This window comes from Bombus huntii, chromosome 11, assembly GCF_024542735.1.
Source record: "Bombus huntii isolate Logan2020A chromosome 11, iyBomHunt1.1, whole genome shotgun sequence".
NCBI lineage: Eukaryota > Metazoa > Arthropoda > Insecta > Hymenoptera > Apidae > Bombus > Bombus huntii.
This window is the reverse complement of record NC_066248.1, coordinates 7,737,401-7,755,348: the sequence shown is the minus strand read 5'-3', so window position 1 is coordinate 7,755,348 and position 17,948 is coordinate 7,737,401. Positions and strand designations below refer to the sequence as shown.

At 35.6% G+C, this 17,948-nt stretch overlaps 2 protein-coding genes across 4 annotated transcripts in view; one reads left to right on the top strand and one right to left on the bottom strand.

The window, feature by feature from the left end:
- Nucleotides 1-4,998, bottom strand: part of LOC126871355 (acetylcholine receptor subunit alpha-like) — a 102,343-nt gene extending 97,345 nt beyond the window's left edge. For 2 of the 3 annotated variants that reach the window (XM_050630063.1, XM_050630064.1), the window contains exon 1: nucleotides 4,626-4,998. The gene's annotated coding sequence lies outside the window, so the exon portion shown is untranslated. The remainder of the gene's footprint in view (nucleotides 1-4,625) is intronic. The other variant, XM_050630062.1, reaches the window with a different exon arrangement.
- A 2,472-nt stretch (nucleotides 4,999-7,470) lies between these two features.
- On the top strand, nucleotides 7,471-11,066 carry LOC126871479 (dynein regulatory complex protein 9). Its single transcript, XM_050630358.1, has 6 exons — nucleotides 7,471-8,023; nucleotides 8,153-8,239; nucleotides 8,552-8,792; nucleotides 8,858-9,064; nucleotides 9,262-9,393; nucleotides 10,125-11,066. The coding sequence occupies exons 1-6, from the start codon at nucleotides 7,851-7,853 to the stop codon at nucleotides 10,323-10,325; spliced, it is 1,041 nt and encodes a 346-aa protein (XP_050486315.1). The 5' UTR covers nucleotides 7,471-7,850; the 3' UTR covers nucleotides 10,326-11,066.
- The last annotated feature ends 6,882 nt before the right edge of the window (nucleotides 11,067-17,948 follow it).

Below are 17,948 nucleotides of genomic sequence, written 5' to 3'. Positions count from 1 at the left end.
TAGGCTGTTAGCGCAATACGAAAATATATGCGACGGTTTGCAGAGGCCGGGCAGAATCCATTGCGACACCAGTCGGTCGAAGAAAGAAAAAAAGCCTTAATTATAGCGATTTAAAAGTCCGTCTGGAAACTACGACCAACTTTCTTCTTCATTCGGAATTCAGCTAATATTGGATTGTTGTGTGGACCAAGGTCCGCTTTAAATTACTCAACAGAGTTGCTTTGAAAAATTACACGACTTCGTCCAACGTCCTTAGACACTTGCGAAATGGCAAAGATACAAACACTTAGAGTTTGGGATTGACGAGTTGAAATGTTTTTGGATTCGTTGATGGACGATGTTTCGATTCATGAAAATTTATGAAGAAAGTTGAAATGTTTTTATTCGGTAAACGATACAAGATAGTCGGGCTCGTGTAAGTGTATAAAAGTCAATTAAAGAAGTTATGCATCATGTAGAGGCCCGAAAGGTTTTAGAGTGCGACTAACGGAACTTAAAGCCAAATGTAAATTTTTTATTTCGGCTCCGTTTGTCCAGGATGTATATTATACCTTTATTGGTAAATTTCTCATCAACTATTATCTAACAACTTCTAAGAAAAACATATACATCGCTATTTGAAGTTTAGAATCATCTGATCTTACATTTAAAAATATTAGAAGCATTCTAACTATGATACGTAAAGAATAATTCATAACGTTATACATTTTTTTCTCGACATTTTCTCAAAAAGTGCAACGCTGTTTAGGCATTCAATTGGTATTCCGTTTGTGCGTGGCGTTTTCTATGCTGTCTGGAAATACGTTCGAACGAAAATTTGAATTCCAAAGACGAATATTAAAATGGTATGAGGTGTATCCGTGTGACGAACCCATCACCCCAACGACAACGATGTTTTCCCTCCTTTTTGACGAAAGATATCTAGTTCAAAAATCGATGATACTACTATCAAGCTCAAAATTTATACAGAACTTGCCATAGTAGAATTTAAAAAATGCTAAAATAGTAGAAATCACTGAAAAATATACGCTATTCAAAAGTTTCGAAATCAACACAAATTATTAATCAAATCCTTTGATTCTAGGTTATAGATTAATGTTTCGTTAAAATATGTGTCCCCGAAACATTAATTTGTTTTCAATTTTATTTTCTATTCGAGATTCTCGTATAAAATTACATACTTGTAATTGTACCATCTTATAGAAGCAACAATTTTTCAGAGAAACAAACAGTACTAATCCAGTATTCTTGAGTACTCCTTTTAGTATTCTAGTACCTTTGAATCTATTTAGACACAAACTTTATTTTCCAGTATCTTGAAAACATTCTAGTCTAAGAACCTATTGGATAATGAAATGAAGATGTCAGTAAATAAGTCTGAATTTTTTCCAGAATTTTCGAAAGCCTATAATATGAAGAAAAATTTGAAGTAGACAAAATGATAACTCAAATTTACTAAGATGTTGGAGGGAAAAATAGGGTACTACGGAGGGTTAAAAAAGTTGATGGGCCAAAGAAGTTAATTGCGCATGACATAAATTGTGTTTAGAGGAAAAAAAGAGGAATTAAAAGGCTTTCGCCTAAATAGGTTGTCGGATGAAATGAAAAAAAAGGAGTGCACCAGGAACGGATAAAAGGAACTGGGTTAGATTAGGTCAGTCGTAACGAGCGGTAAAACAATGCTACGAGACCAGAGCTTGGACGGAACCCTTTGATTGTGCGTAGAAAATGTCGTCGATTCGGTTGCGCCTTTATCGATCAAATTTCTCTCGAGCGAGCCCCCAAGCATCGGAGGCCAAAGCGTTCGTACAACGTTCCTCCTCCTTCACCACCTCCAACCTCCTCCTCCACCTACTCCACCTTCTCGACTAGTCGTGCTTGTTTTCCTTTCACCGAGCGTATTTCAAACAGTACATAAAACCGTTATCAGAAACGTTTCTGCCACGTTTATGCTTGCGTTTCTCTCGTGAACTGATAAAAGACAAGTCTCGAAAAGCGTACCGTGCCGTTCTCACGTATTGTTGCTAGGATTTACGGCCGCATAATTGCACGACAATCTCTTGATTAACTCTTTAGAATTGCGAAGTGAAATTGGCACGGAAAATTGGCTCGATCCTGAGGATAGAAATGTTTGAAAATCGATTCCAGGTAAAATAATGATATTTCACAATCGTTCTTTATAATTTTGAAAATTTATAAACAAATAAATATTGCCTGGTTTTATCTCTCATAGAAAAGCTCTTATCTTATATAGAAAAGAAGAAATATTATTAAAACAATTAAGGAGTATCATTAAATGAGCGACGACCGCACCGATAAATCACCACCATAACCAAGCGAAATCGGTGCTGTTGTTTCAATGGGACGACCATAAATAACTGAAAATGATATCACACCGTTCGAGTCAGTAGTAATTCTAGCAATAAATCCGACAATGCCGCTTAACCAATCATCGTAAGCGTCGCCTAGGGAATTGAGGATTACGGTTAACGGCACGTGAGCAGCCAGCCAATCACGCGCGCCTAATATTTACCACGTACGCCGAACAGAGCGATTAAGAAACTTACGTTCGAACGGGGTTGTCGAGTCTTCCCTTTATTAGGCGACAGAATATTTCATCGTCTTCGTGAAATTCCCCCGGATTCTCCAGTTCCGTCACAATCAACAAGGCCGATCTCCATAAACTCGAAACGCCACGCTAAGATTCGAGCAATTAAGAAATTCCGCGGGCAAAACGAAGCCCAATTCGACGAGCGAGAATTGCAAGCGTTGTGAATACGGCTTAAATTCGTACTACAAACCGCCATCGCATTTCACCGTGTTTTAGTGAATCGCATTTATCTTATACGCTACATCGTTGTCTCGTTTGAAATTTGATTTTACGACAGAAACGGTTTTTAAAAAGTAAAAAATGCCACAGTACAGTATAAAGTAAGAAACCTCGTTTATCCTTTAATCCTACGCTGTATATCATGGTTTTACGCATTTTGTGTACCGATAATCTGGTTTTCCAATAAATTTATGTTTTTACCACGCAAGAGAGAAACTTGTTAGTATGTAATAGCTTGTGAATATGAAAAAGCGTAATTTTAGGAGTCTCGTGATGTTTAAATAAGCGAGAAAGCGATACAGAGGGAAAAAGTAATTTGAACCGCGTAAAATAATCCTTTCAAGTTGGCCATGCTACACGTTTAATAATGGCGCACTTAATACGCGGCAATGGCCGTACCTGACGCGTGTATAAACTAACCACTCCGTTACGAGCGCGTCGTTAATTAGAAACTCGGTGAAAAAGAGAATACTTCCCAGGCAAAACTCGTGTGATCGGTAAACCAAACAGGACAAACGGGCGCTTTTATGGGATAAATTCAAGGATGCTAAATAGTTCGCTCACATTCCACTCCTATTCTACTCTAGGGAATTATCGAAATGCTCTTACAAACTTCCCAATACATATATATATATATATATATATATATATATATATATATATATATATATATATATATATATATATATGTTTTATATATTAAAAATCAATTTTATTCAATATTCAAATAATTTTATATGAAATAACGGACGATAAAAAAAAGAATGTCCCTTCCTATCGACAAAAACTATTGATTCCACGCGTTTCTTTCAACTGGAGTATACTCGAAGATTAACAACCTCATTAATGTCGTTAATTAATTTGAAGCATTGATGTCGTGTATCGAGAAGTATCTAAAAAAAAAAAAAAAAAAAAGAGGAAATGCAAAATCCAGGCACGATATACCAGCACGATATATGCACGGTATAATCAGAATACAACTGTATTTCTTAAAAACTTTCGAACGCTCGTTCTTTTCGCGGTATAAACACAAGGGCGTACCAAAGATTCCGTAACTAGGTTAACCCTGACAGAATTGAAGACGCTGGCACAACCAACGCCACACAGATTCGCAAAGCCGCGTAAGAAGTGACTTAAGCTCCCGTATTTACCCGCGAAACCGCTAGCGGAAGCAGAAAACGCAATACGAATATTTACGTAATTTGCCCTTTATGCCCGTCCACGCTGAGAGAACTTGGCGAGGACTGTTATCCTCGGTTGCTAAATTAGGTAGATTTAAGCGCTGCACAAGAGACTGCAAAACGAGACTACTTAACACGGAACGAAAAGTCTATCTTGAAACTGTTTTCGTTTTTTCCTACGTTGCATAAACATCAAAATCGGTCATATGCAACGCATATCTCATTTTTATGCAAGGACGGTTCGAAAATTCGTAACTAGGTTAATCTTGATAGGTATGGAATTCCCCTTGGGATTCCTACATCGGTAAAGCTAAGAGAACACCGATAGATCGATAATTTCACTCATCCGCATCGACCGAGTTATATTCACATCAGATTATGAACAGAATTCAATTAAACAGATGATCGTATAGTTAAAAACACAAGACAATCGTTCCAATCCACTTTGCTCTCGCCCGGCATTTCAAACGTGTCGCATTTTCGCGGCATAAACACGAGGGCGTTCCAAAAGCAACGCAACTAGGTTAACTCTACCATTCACAGCGATACGAACAGTCTCGAGCAAACACGAACGAAATTCACATAGAAAGAAAACAGAAATGTCGTCTACTCACCCGCGAAGCAGCTGATTGAGACTGACGACGACGACGTCGGCGGCGCCGATGACGATGGCGACGATGACAGGTTATAATCTTTGATTCCACCGTGATCGAGGATCCCTCTCGACAGATCGACAGCTCGAAATATCATACGCGACTGTGAAGAATCCTATGAAAAGAGGCGAGGACGCGATCCGTACCGCGTATCGACTCGATGACTAGGGAAATACCACTCACTGCACCGTTCGCCACGAGTGTGTACGATGAAACGAGAGACGGCCGTACGATGACAACGACGATGACGACGACGGCGACGACGAGCAAAGGGTAGAAAACGTTTCCCTGCTTCCACCACCGACACCGCCCTCGCGCCTCGCCACACTGATCGCAGTATTGCGCAAACGCGACGCCGCCTCGATTCTGCGCATGCGCACGCATTCTATCCCGCACCTGTTTCCAAGCTTTCGCAGCAAGACATGGAATTCACGAAACTTTCGGAAGCACATTACATTCCCGTTACAATGTTTCAAACGTGTTTCTGTCACTTTTACCAAACTCCTCTATGCTGTCAGACATCGAGCTTAAGGCATTATCGTTTGCGTGGCTTCAATGTTCCAGCGGTCGATTAATTACAGTTAAATCGTACGATTTCGAGAGCGTACGACGTTTACGCTATCAATTTTGTTGCATGAAATTTTTGTATTTTTCCACTTCTTATTGTTTCCTTTAATTACGATGCTCGTAGTTTCTATTCAAAGATTGGCAGATTATCCTTAATTAAATCTGACGAGAATTTTAAAAAGTGACGTTTTTCTGTTCTATTTCTTAGACTCGATAGCCACGAGAATGCAAATTAGGTATAATTTGAAGTTAGCGCGCGCAATAGCGAAGCGCGTCGGTTGTGTTTGGTGTGTTACGATAGTATTATATGTTTTTTGCATACATTACTTATAGCGAAAAATAAGTATTTATCCCTGCTATTTTTTTTTGTATCTCTCGCTAATATTTGGATATTTTCAGTATTCTGATTTTATTTATCCATGTATCAGTACCAAATAAATATTTAAAATACATATTGCGCCTTCTCTATAGTTTACCCTCCCTGAATAAAAACGTGACTTTTTAGAAAGTTAAAATTGTATTTATTTTACATTCTCTCATGTTGCTAATGTGTCAGGAGATTGACATAGGCTTTTCAAAAAACAAAATATACGTAAATGGAAATAAAATTTGCAAAACTTCAAGACGAATATTTAAATCAAGGAAATATTTAATAAATGTTTCAGTTAAAATTTAAACAGTAATCTAATTTTCTTCCAATAAAGTATACTCTTCATCACATATTGTTTTTTATAATAATGATCTTATAATAAATAAAAAATACATAAAAATTTCAATCAAAATAGGAATCGTTACGGTATAAGTCTTACGATAATGCAGATTTGGTAAAAGTCCAAGGTACGAAAAAGTTTTCCAATCAGAATGGAACGTATTTGGATGAACCTTTCTTTCCTCGGCAGCCAACCAGCCAGAATGAAACAATCGACGAATGGAACGGAGGAAGAAAGTTGTCGAGTGTCCACAAGATACCTTTCCCAATGAATTCTTCAATCGAGCTTTAACATAGAAGACTATCTATAACGCCTACCGACTGCTTAACAGTTCTTGACTCGACCTTCTGCCGCAGTCTTTCTTCTCGGCACTTGAAACTTCTAGCGAAGGAAATAAACCACCTATGGCTGCAATTAATAATGGTTCTCAAATACAGAGAATACCCTCCTACATTTATGCACATTTCTTACAATATTGGGTCATTTCGAAAGTTTCTGCAATTTCAAATCGTTTACTCTGAAGAGATATGACTTCACAGAAAGTCGAGGGTACTTGTTCTACTCGAACAAAGATTCAGATTTTTTAAAGCCAAAAAGGAGTTGGAAGATACTTTGAACAATTTCCTGTTTCCAGGAATGGTAGTCAATTGAGATTCATCATAAGACGGAAGCAGGGTCATTAAAGATACTTTGGTGGTTAGTCAAAGAAATTTCAACATCCTTCCAGTCATTAAATGTTTTCTAGTCATCTAAAATTTCGATTTTACGTCATTTTGAAGAGGTCTAAGTTTATCTGAAAATAATTCATACGCCATCTTAAAGTATAATTTCAACTTCACCTTTTCGTTATTTGAGATTATTTCATTATTACCAATTGACACTATAAAATTATAGTACAATCATCGAATCATGCGTTAATCCTTATGGTATGAAAAGATTGTAGTCATGTTTTTCTATAACAGTACAAAGACAAAGTATTGCTAAAAGAGAAATAAAAATTATTAAATATTTAAAGATTCTGGCAAATAATGAGTGTTACAAGTACAGTCGCGTCTCAAGGTGTTCTAACGTTCGTTTCCAGGGGCAACCTGCAACGATGGATCAAACCGTATCACGTGCTTTAAAGCTCTGCGAACCAACTTTATCGAGCAGCATTTAGTTCCGCCAAAAGTACGGCGTATCATGATTAGTCTTATAGCCATGTGTTCAACGTTCCTTTTATGAATTTTAATTAACTGGACATCGGATCTATAGTTTTCTTCACCGACGACGTTCGCAACTTTAATTTAGGTGAGAGCCGAGAAGTAAGTAAACCGCAACGTGTTCCGTTAAAAAAAAGACGGTGGAAAGAAAAAGATGAAAGAAAGGAAGGAAAAGAAACGATACGATAATTGCGATTTTTATCTTACAATTTACCCCAAAGAATAAGCAGTTGACTTGCATGGCGCGATTTGCATTTAAATGAAATTTGAGTTGTTTCTAAACGCTGTAAAAACATTTCGCCTATGATTAAATGCGGTCATCAAAGGTAAGGGTGTAACTATTGTTCCTCGATGAACGAGATAACTCGATTGATAAATGAAAATACAGCGGAAGAAGGGGCGAGAGGTTGGAGATAAAATCATGGCCACGGCATGTCGTAAATAGGCAATTTCATCTTTTACCTATAATTTATAAAATAATTTAAACCGAGTTAAACTTGAAATATCTTCTTAACTTTAATTTTCTCTCTGGAAATAATTGTTCAGGGCTCGAGGATTATCAATTTTAGCTCGGTTTAAGAAGTTTTTGTAAATTAATTCATCGTGAATGTTAAAAGGAATATACGACAAAATTCAATGTGCGAAGATAAAAAGCGAGCAAAGGAGGCGCAAGAGAACTACGACGAGGTAAAAAACACGGACACTCAATGGCTACGCTCGCGGCAAATGGTTCTTCACAGTTCTCCCCAGCGGAACGGCCAGCAATTTTAGCGGCGCTCGAGGAGTTCACGAACGCGCTGGCCATTTACCACAGTACACTGAGAAAGCCCGCGGAACATGATAACGATATTCTCAGCGAGTGTTTACCCCTCGATACAGAGTACGTTATGCAATGATATGTCGAACGAAATTGTAATAAGAATCCTAAATTAAAAAACGCGGCTAAAAGATAGAATACTCACCTGAAAGAATCGAACGTTCACATTATTCCTTTGTATGTCTGTTGCAGAGATTTAAAAGTACTGAATCCCGAGGAGATTATAAAGATCCAAGATGTGAAAGAACGAGCCATCTCCAAGAAAATTTACGAAAACAGGTTGAAGCCATGTTATAACGATGGTCGTTGCGATGAATTTTTAATTATAGAATTCTATTAGAAATTAATGTCTCGCGTTTGTCATATTTCTTCTATCAAGATCAGATGTTCGATGATGGAAAGATTTTATTTCGACCATTATATATCATGTCATCGATGTAGTTAACATGTCTCGAAGACCATCTATTTTTAATGTCTTGAACGACTTTAACATTTATCGTTTAATGCCACTTATTTTTCAAAATTAATGATAATCATCACCATTTCTAACGAAATATATTGTGATAGACGATGACTAATAATCTTGCGCAGTTTATACATGAGAAAAATCATGGAGATGCTGAAGGAAGAGATCCGTGAACAGGGAACGTTCGAGGTATTGACTAAAGAGATCGAAGAAATCATGGTACGCCAGAAAGAAGAGGAGACTCTGCTCGAGGAGCAAGAAAGACTAAGAAAAACCGCAGCAGAATTGCAAAAGACAATGACTGAGAAGAAATTGGCCAATGAACAGGAGAAAAGGCGAATACTGAATGAGCTCGCGGAAGAACAGGTACTGATGCCATGTTTTTCACCGAAGACGCATTGAAATTTTTAATGTTGTATTTTAAACAACAGCGTAACGTGGAAAAGCTGAAATTAATCGCGGACGCGAAGTTGAAGTATATTACGGAATGGGGGGAAGCGAGATGCGAGCAGAATTCATTACGTTGCGACATGGAAATAGAAAAATTGGAGAAGATATTAAACAACAGGCGTATACGTGAAAAAAATAAACAGCGTGTTCATACTGAGTTGACGAAATTTCTGACACAGGACATAGGAGTAAGTATCATATTATTTATGTTATTTAACGTATTATTGCATTATTCTATTAATGTATTATTTAATTACGCATCGCGATCTTCCATATCGAATAACTTTCCTTTTATTTGAACGTTCGTATTTTCCAAAAATGTTACTTGCCGCTCATATAAGGAAAGGAAACGTTAGAAAAAGAAGCTTATTTTTTAAATCAACAGTCGCTAGAGAAAAAGACCAACGAGTGGGAGGAACGATACGCTCGAGAAAAAGAGACGTACGAGAAGGAAATCCGGCAGCTACATATTGAGATAGAAACACGTCGAAAGGAGTTGGACGAACTTAAAGAAGAGGTAGCTCGGCTTTCATTTCAAACAATAGAATTTTACATTTGTTTTCCCCGAGACAAATTCCAGATTAATCAGATCTATCAGAATTATTGATTTTTTTTCAAACTGTTCGATATATACCGTTTGCAAACTTACGATTTTCTGTTCTGTTTTTCCTTTGATAAAGATTTGTACAAACGAAAACAGTAATCCGACGTAAATCTTGCAGCATTTTTTTTATTCGTAGAAATTTATTTGACAGAGAGCGAAACGCATCGGGAGAGAAATATTATAAATGCAGCGAATGCAAACGGATAGAAATGCAAATGCAGTGTCACGGCTTATTAAATATTCTGTGTGACTGATTCACTGCATCACGATCACGTTAATACTACTGGAAATCAAGACTCATCGAGTCTTGCTTCTACAAGCGTAGAATCGATGTGCAATGCGAAAATTCTACTGGGGAATCGATAACCCATATCAAGAACCTATTTGTGGCTATTTTAAATCATGTGATATCTCATCGATGCAAAGGGAAAGGAAAAATCATTGGTCCCGACAGTTTTAACGCCTTCAAAAATCACTTGCAGCTATTAAAAAATTAATCTTTCAGTTAACGTGATTTCTTCGCGTTGCCTTAAGCTAATTAATTCCTTTTTCATTTTTGTTCTATTTTCCCCTACGATCTGATCACCGAAGCAATTGCCACTTCACCTGCCTGTGTTTAAAATACAATCGTAACGATGTTGCAGTATCGTCATAATCAGGAATTCATAGACACGTATCTTGCGAAAAAGCAAACACTGCAAAGAGAGAAGGAACGACAGGAGCTCATGCAAAAAGGTGCAATCAAGATTCAAGCTTGGTGGCGAGGTGTTATGGTACGCCGGAAGTTGGGGCCGTATCGACCTGTGGAGAAAAAGAAAAAGCGACAAGCTAAGACAAAGAAATAACTCCCCTTCTGTTTGACCCACACCTTAATCCCAGCCCGTACAAATACATGTTCCACTCCTTTTGGAACAATACTCGGCTGAAAACAATATTTATTCTTCCTCTGCCGTAAAGTCCACTTTTACTTCGTCTACGCTCCGTCTCTTACCGCATCCATTATAGATACTTTGATTGACTTATACGTCATCTTGAGCGTATAAGTATATCGCGCAATTTGTAAAAGACGAACAAGAATAACAGTTTCAAAACACACGACTGAAGAAATATCTTACGAGAGATTCGAATTCAATCAACTATAAGAGTAGAAGAGAAGAAGAATCGTAATGCGCTAGACATAAATCTTTATTGCGTAAAGATGGAAATTCTAGATGTCGTTTCAAAGGAAACTTCATCTGCAAGTTATTTGAATTCAATTCATTGGTCAAATTAGTTTCTAACACGAATAGAAAAAAGAGAAAAAGAAAGAAACTTGTAACGAATGATCCATATGAAATCGCGATTTTATTCTCTGCTTACGTAATATAAAGCTAAAGAATGGCCACAGCGGAGTATTGTTCACGCAAGAACCTCATTTCCTACACACTACTAACTTAGATTCTGCGATGTTCAAGAACACTGCATGGTACACCATAATAAGCCTCTACTACACGTAACACGGAATTCCTACACTTCATTCTTTTTGCAGTTTCATGAAATTTATGAACATAATCTTATATGTATATGAATACATAAATGATAAAATGTAGGCGTATTAAACATATAAGCAATATAACCCAAGGAATTTATGTAAATTTCTCATTTATTGAATCATTAATCAGAATTCAGAAATTCTGTTACCTTTATCTGACACTAAATTTTTAATTTTTAAGGAGCATTCTACTTTAACCATCGAATAAATAAATTGTTCAAAGTGGAGAATTTTAAAATATTTTAATATCGAAAAGTAGCAAGGTCATCCCTGAAACGTAGTTAATATTTCCAATTCTTTAATTCCCTTTGATCCTCACAAATTCAATTATTCCAGTTCAATAATCGTTCCAGGCTAATCTGTAAAATTAAAACGAAATAATTTGTCGTAAATGCATCCATATCCATGCAAGTGATACCGTTGTTCAAGGCAAATGCATGTTCGCTAGTCGCACGATAGAATTTAATTCCAATGTAGTCGAAGTGCTTGAACGTGGAACGTGTGACTATAGTAAAGGACTAAAAATTCTGCCCGAAGTTCCTCTTTTTTTTTTTAGCTGTAGGGATAAAGGCATGTAGAACTTGCACGACGAGGCGGCCGTTTCGAAAGTTTTTGGTTATTTTGTTAGACTTTCATAGTGTGCAGGTAGATTGTAACTATGTCGGGTATCTCTGTTCAATTGCTGTTCCTTTTGGTGCGCGTTAGTTCTCTTTGGATTCCTTTGAATCTTGATAAATGATATTACAGTTGCTTTATTATTTTATGCATTCCTTTGTTTTCCTTTAACCTTATATAATACACAATACATTAACAATATATAATACATTTATGTATTCCTTTAGCCCTGCCGCGATCCTCAAGTTTTTCTATTTCAATTTTGCTCTCATTTTAGCAACATCCTTGCTATGATCCTCGAGTTTTTATATTTCAATCTATATTTCAATTTATATTTTAAAAACACGCTTAGCATAGTAAAATCGGAAGGAAAAATCATAAGTAAGACTTTGTTCAGACCCTGAAGTTGTTTTTTAATGCTAGAGGAACATAATTGAGTTGAAAGTGACCGAAAGAAAGTTGTAGGGTTTAGCCCTTCAAAAAAGTTGGCTTGCTGAATACATAACCTCGATACGGAAGTTTCCAGAAACATTGAATGGCTCCTCAAAGTGGAAATAGTGTCATTTAGCTTCACCAAGCTCGGAAACACCATGACGACACCCGTCACTTTTTCGTGGTAGAGCAAGTTTCTGAGTCGACAACGAGCAGCCGTGCATTTTCCTTCATGAGAAATTCACGAACTCCGTAACCTACTCTGTTTGAAGGCATGCAAGCTTACCGCCGTGACCGTGCGGCCAACCACCTCCTTAGATTACGATATAAGGAATGGTTTAACGCGATGTGGCGGTGCACGCACCCGATAGCGCAGTCTGCATATACATGCTGTATGTATGCAACGATTTCTGACCTACCTTTCATATAGGTTGCATCATAATTCATGTCATAAGCGAACGGGCAGATAACGTTCCACAGCGAAATAAATCTAAAATAGAGAAATTCATTTGTTCTTAGAGTTTCGACTCTCGGAGGAAAGATAAGTAATTAGAGGGAATTTGATTATTTTAATTTTGTAGTTCTTTAAACGAATATATATCTAGTTATAATGTAATATGATGTAATATAATATAATATAATATCTAATTGTCGGTAACTTAAAGAGGAATTTAAAATGGTTAATTTTCTTGAAATGATTCGGTTAAGATATGTACAATAGTGCTTGTCTAACTGGCCGCGGGTCAGAATCTTATGTAGCGAAATCGAGAGAGACATATTTCTGAATATATATATATATATATATATATATATATATATATATATATATATATATATATATATGTATTTCTGTCTTTTGAGTACCAGTGAAATATGGTTACCTGACACATTTGATTATTTTAAATATGTATGAACATGTATAGTATCAGAAGATTATTTGATAAAGTCTGCTCATTGTCTAAATGCAGAATAGACCTGACTTCGTGTCTTATAATCTGAAATATAGTATAAGGAAATAACAATTGTATCTCACATAACACAAAACAAATACATAGCATATAACATATATAAAGATTCTCAAGTCTGCCATAATGGGCCATTAACGAGTCAAAGTATAAATAAAGAAAAATAGAATGTTCCAAAATACCGACCTCGAGAAAAATCAGTGTTGTTTACGATTTTTGCGATTTGCTACGGTGAATATAGCAATTATAATTATTCAATTGAAATTATTGTATCTTATCTCCATTCGTAGCAGAGACGAAATCTCTGTTTTTTCTATGTTCGTAATTACATTTTGCCTATTTGACATCTGACCATATAATAGGGATTACAATCATTGAATAGGTGGCACTACCATTGACTAACTGTACTTTGTCGGTGCTGTCGCATGTGTTTCACACGTTCTATATTACCGACTATTCAGAGGTTTTATGTATTACGTCATCTACAATGAACAGGGTACATATATCAGTTATGCTTAATTAACGATCACTGGTCATTTTCATATTTGACTATACCTACAGACGAGATACAGGCTAGACATGACATGCAACGCTTTTTTCTGTCCTACGTTTTGGGGATCGCTTAAAGGCTGATTCTCTTACTAGTTTGCCACATGTAACGTTATCGACTCAGTATACATAAAGTATGCAGTATAATACTTGTTTGAATTGAAGCTGCATAATAATGAAATTATAAATAAAATATAAAACAAGATATCTCATAATCAGAGAATATATCTCACAATTGTAACGAAGTATAGAATTCTATATTTCTACAATATTTCAAAAAGCATTGCATACTATCAAAATAATAAATTACTGAAATAATAAATTTCCTCCACGTTAGACAGTGTGTCTTTGTACGAAAACTGCGCGCAATGGTCTAGCGCATAAGTAAAGATTGTAGCGCCAACGAAACGGCAAAGTATGCAATTATATCTCGCGAGATTCAATCATAATCGATACAAATAATTTCTCGCAATCGATCTATCATATTGGGATGTAAAAAAGTCAGTTTTAGAGCAGAAAGCACAGCAAGAAGAAGCGTCTATTGGTAGCTCCTATTATGAACTTTCAAAAGAGTATTAGATCTTGATTATTGTTTTGTTTCTGTATAATATATTCCTTTTATACATTTATTTGAGAATATTGTTTTTCTTTTTAACAGATGGTTGATTCTGAGAGAAGCTTCGAGATATTTGGAGAACGCCATGAAGTTCAAACGGACGCCATAAAATTCAAAAAGCTGCCATGATGATTCACGACAAAATCGTTGAGTTCTCATTAAAATATGGTAAGGTCTAATTTATTCTAATTATCTAACTATTTAAATGCATAAATATGTTTGTTTTGTCTTTTTAATCGGTAATATTTAATCATTATTCAATAGTATTCAATAGTATTTAATTTAAAACGAAAGCGTTAATAATTCTTTATTTCTTTTATAGATCTTTTTTTTAATTTTCTTTCAATCTCAAACTTCTTAAGTAATAATATCCTATAAGAATAATATCCTACATGTTATTCAAGATTGTTCATAGTCTCTATTTTGAATCTCTTACAATTTCGCACTTTGCAAATTGTACCTCGTTTAATTCTATAATTAATTTATAATATATTCTATCTATTCTTTATATTCTATTGTTACTATATAGCATTTATAATGTGAATCCTTTTATATTTCATTTTAACTATCATTAATTAGGAAATAAAATTTATATTAAATATGCCATTATATTTTTTAGATTAAATTATGTCTCATACTTTGTTGCAGATTTTCTGCATCTCCTAATTCCTCTACAGGGTTCGATGGTTCCTTCCTGATAACTAGCTTACCGATAACTTTGAACTACTGCAGTATCGATTGCAGCGTTACCGCATCTTATGGTAAGTCGCATACCTTTATATTTCTCTGGTCATCCAGTCATGTCATAAGACAAAATGTGCGAATCGACATGGATGACTGGTTGTATTATGTACAACTTTCTACAAGCACAGTGATCCTGTTTATTATATCTGTGAATAGTAATGTGCCCTTTTCATATGACTTATTTATTAGTTCAGGATTTATATGAATGGCATGACTTTGACGTCATAGTATTATAGTTTAGTAATACTTTATAGTATTATATTAATAATATCAATATCATGTTGATAATTGAGATAAATCACATACGACTGACAATTAATCTGAGTACATACTTATGATTGAAAATATTATTGTATGTTTACCATAATAAATTATAAAGGCTGCAAGTATTTTGTTTTTCTCGAGGTCGGTATTTCAGTACGTAAGACACGGAGCTCCATTCTAAGTGCGCGTGGAATCAGGAGAGATATGAAACGTTTATTGTCATTAAAAGAAGTAAAATACCCCGTATAATATTGGGTCACAGGGTATATTGGGTCCATTTTGTATCTTTTCATCATTGACGAAGTATAGAACTTCTGTATCATGTTTATGCATATTTAATCAATGGTATAGGAGAGAGCTGGTGGTAGCTGGTAAAGTAGGGAGTATAACCAATTCGAAACTTGATAAATGTACATACATATGTATTAATACATTACTCGATATTAACTTTTATTATAGTATAAATAATTTGTTAAAATCGATCGCTTCAGTGTGCATATAATATTTATTTAGTAACTAGTACGTATGTATTTATAATACTTTGATGTAGTAATCATGTTTTATCTATACATACAGATAGCGCTAATACCTTAAAAGGTTCATAAAATAGATAGTTAAAAAAATGAATTAACGAAACGATCTATTTATTTCAGTATAATAGAAAGTCTTATTAAATGTTATTTTTTTATCAAATATCTGCATTATACCTTATTTGATATAAAAGCTCGTAAATGAAAATTTTTTTATGTAATATCTTATTACACGATTTAACATATCTCAAAATTTTGTATTAGTTCATCTAAATGAAATTTTCTTTTATATAAGTCTTTATGAAAAACGTATCTTATTGACAATTTTTATTCGACGTATTATAACGCGGAATAAAAATTTTAATAATTTCTGTTTTTGATTATTTCGTGTTATTAACGAGCTTCTAAATCAGGGCAATAACATATCTTTGCGTGTTGACGTTGGGTAGGTGGTACCAGCTGCAACGTATTCTACGTACAATATTAGGAGCAAGGGACACTAGGATATAGAGAGAAATGCTATACAATAATTAGTAAAGACTGCTGTATCGTGTTTTGAGTTTCTCGCAATTAGAAGTGCAACTTGGTAATGTTACTTCCTTAATATTTGACCGTATATTTCTTGACATTATCGCTGAAAGTACGACACTGGTGGTTATATTATTCGAGATATTAGTTCAGAACTTCTTAATGTGACATTTGGACAATCATTTAAAATTTAATACACAAACACACATATGAAAGCAAAGTGCAACCAGAAGAAGAATGCACTAATGACACATTTCATTCAATCAAATTTATTTCAACATATAATGTTGCAACAAATGTAGAAACACTTTATTACGTAAGTCTTGCATACTTAAGTTTTTGAAATGAATATTTCCGAATTAATTTAAAACTTCGGTATGTTAATAACTTCAATTTGTTCTCTTTTTACAGAAAATCCTTATTGGTTTCTCGTTGAATGTACAAGGGGTTGGATATTCTGACAATATTTAGAGGCGTTGATTTTGCGGGTGAAATCTTTCAACCGAGATGGAAAATTGCGAGCCGTCTTTCGTGATGCATGCAAGGGTGGCCGGTCGGACTTTCTCAGTTGCGGCGTTGTTAGAGTAACGTTTCATTCATCATTCTGGGCAGCGTGCAGTTTGCGGATTCTGCATTCGTTTCCGGGTGGCGAACAGCGGCACTTCATTCTTACGGGTTACACCGAATGTGTTGAGAGACAGGTCAAACCAGACGCTGAAGCATTCGAAGCGTGCCAGCTTCTCCAGTGTTCTCTAGTGTTCTCTATTTGTATTTGTTTGAATTTCATGGCCCCGATTTTCCTCGTTAGTCGAGATTCTCAGCTTCCTTCTTCTTTTCCTGTCAGCTCGTCCACGGCAATGAAAAAGGAAATACATCTCGCGCCTCTTGCTTTCTGTGGGATTCGTCGTGTAACGAAGCACCCTGCATAGGCTTTCATAACGCCACTTTCGTATGAAATACAGAGCTTTTCGTAGATCAACTCGTAAATCTTACGTCACGTCGTGGAACTAGCTAGAGCCAAACAATCAAGAATATATTCGTCGAGTATGACTTGCCAAATGTCTCTTTCTCGTTGGTTAGTTGCTTTATATTCGTGGTTCGCGCGGGAAACAGTACATTGCATTTCCAAAGGAATAAACAAAGTTTTAAAGTCGGTAATGAATAATTAAAGTTTTCCTGCACAAGGAAACTTTTCTATATTGTGTATTCCCGTAAGATATTGTCTTTTCTCCTCTCTTAACTCATAATTCTTTTCTATCTAAGAAATCTTCCGCAGCTGTTTTATATATAAATAGGAGAAACGTACGATTTTGATCGAAAGCTTAAAATCGTGTAAGAGGAAGGAAAAAAGAAAACAATAGATTCCTCATTCTTTCGCTAATTAGTGAGATTCGAAAATCTAATTTGATTAATATTTCCACCCTGTCAAATTGAACGAATGGGAAAAAGTCGATCCATTGTACAATATTTCGACGTTATTTAACCGGCCATTGTGACTCTGTTCATTCAGTTTCCACGTTTCATTACAAAGGAGAACAACGTGATAGACCGTTGTCATCAATCAGATTCCCGTGTCGATGTGCTATCACTCGTTGACGAATTACAAGGAGAATCTTGTTGCAATGCTGGGATGTAGCTCTATTCGGTATGACTGTCGAAGCCGCGACAGGAAGTTGCTTCGCATCTGCAAAATT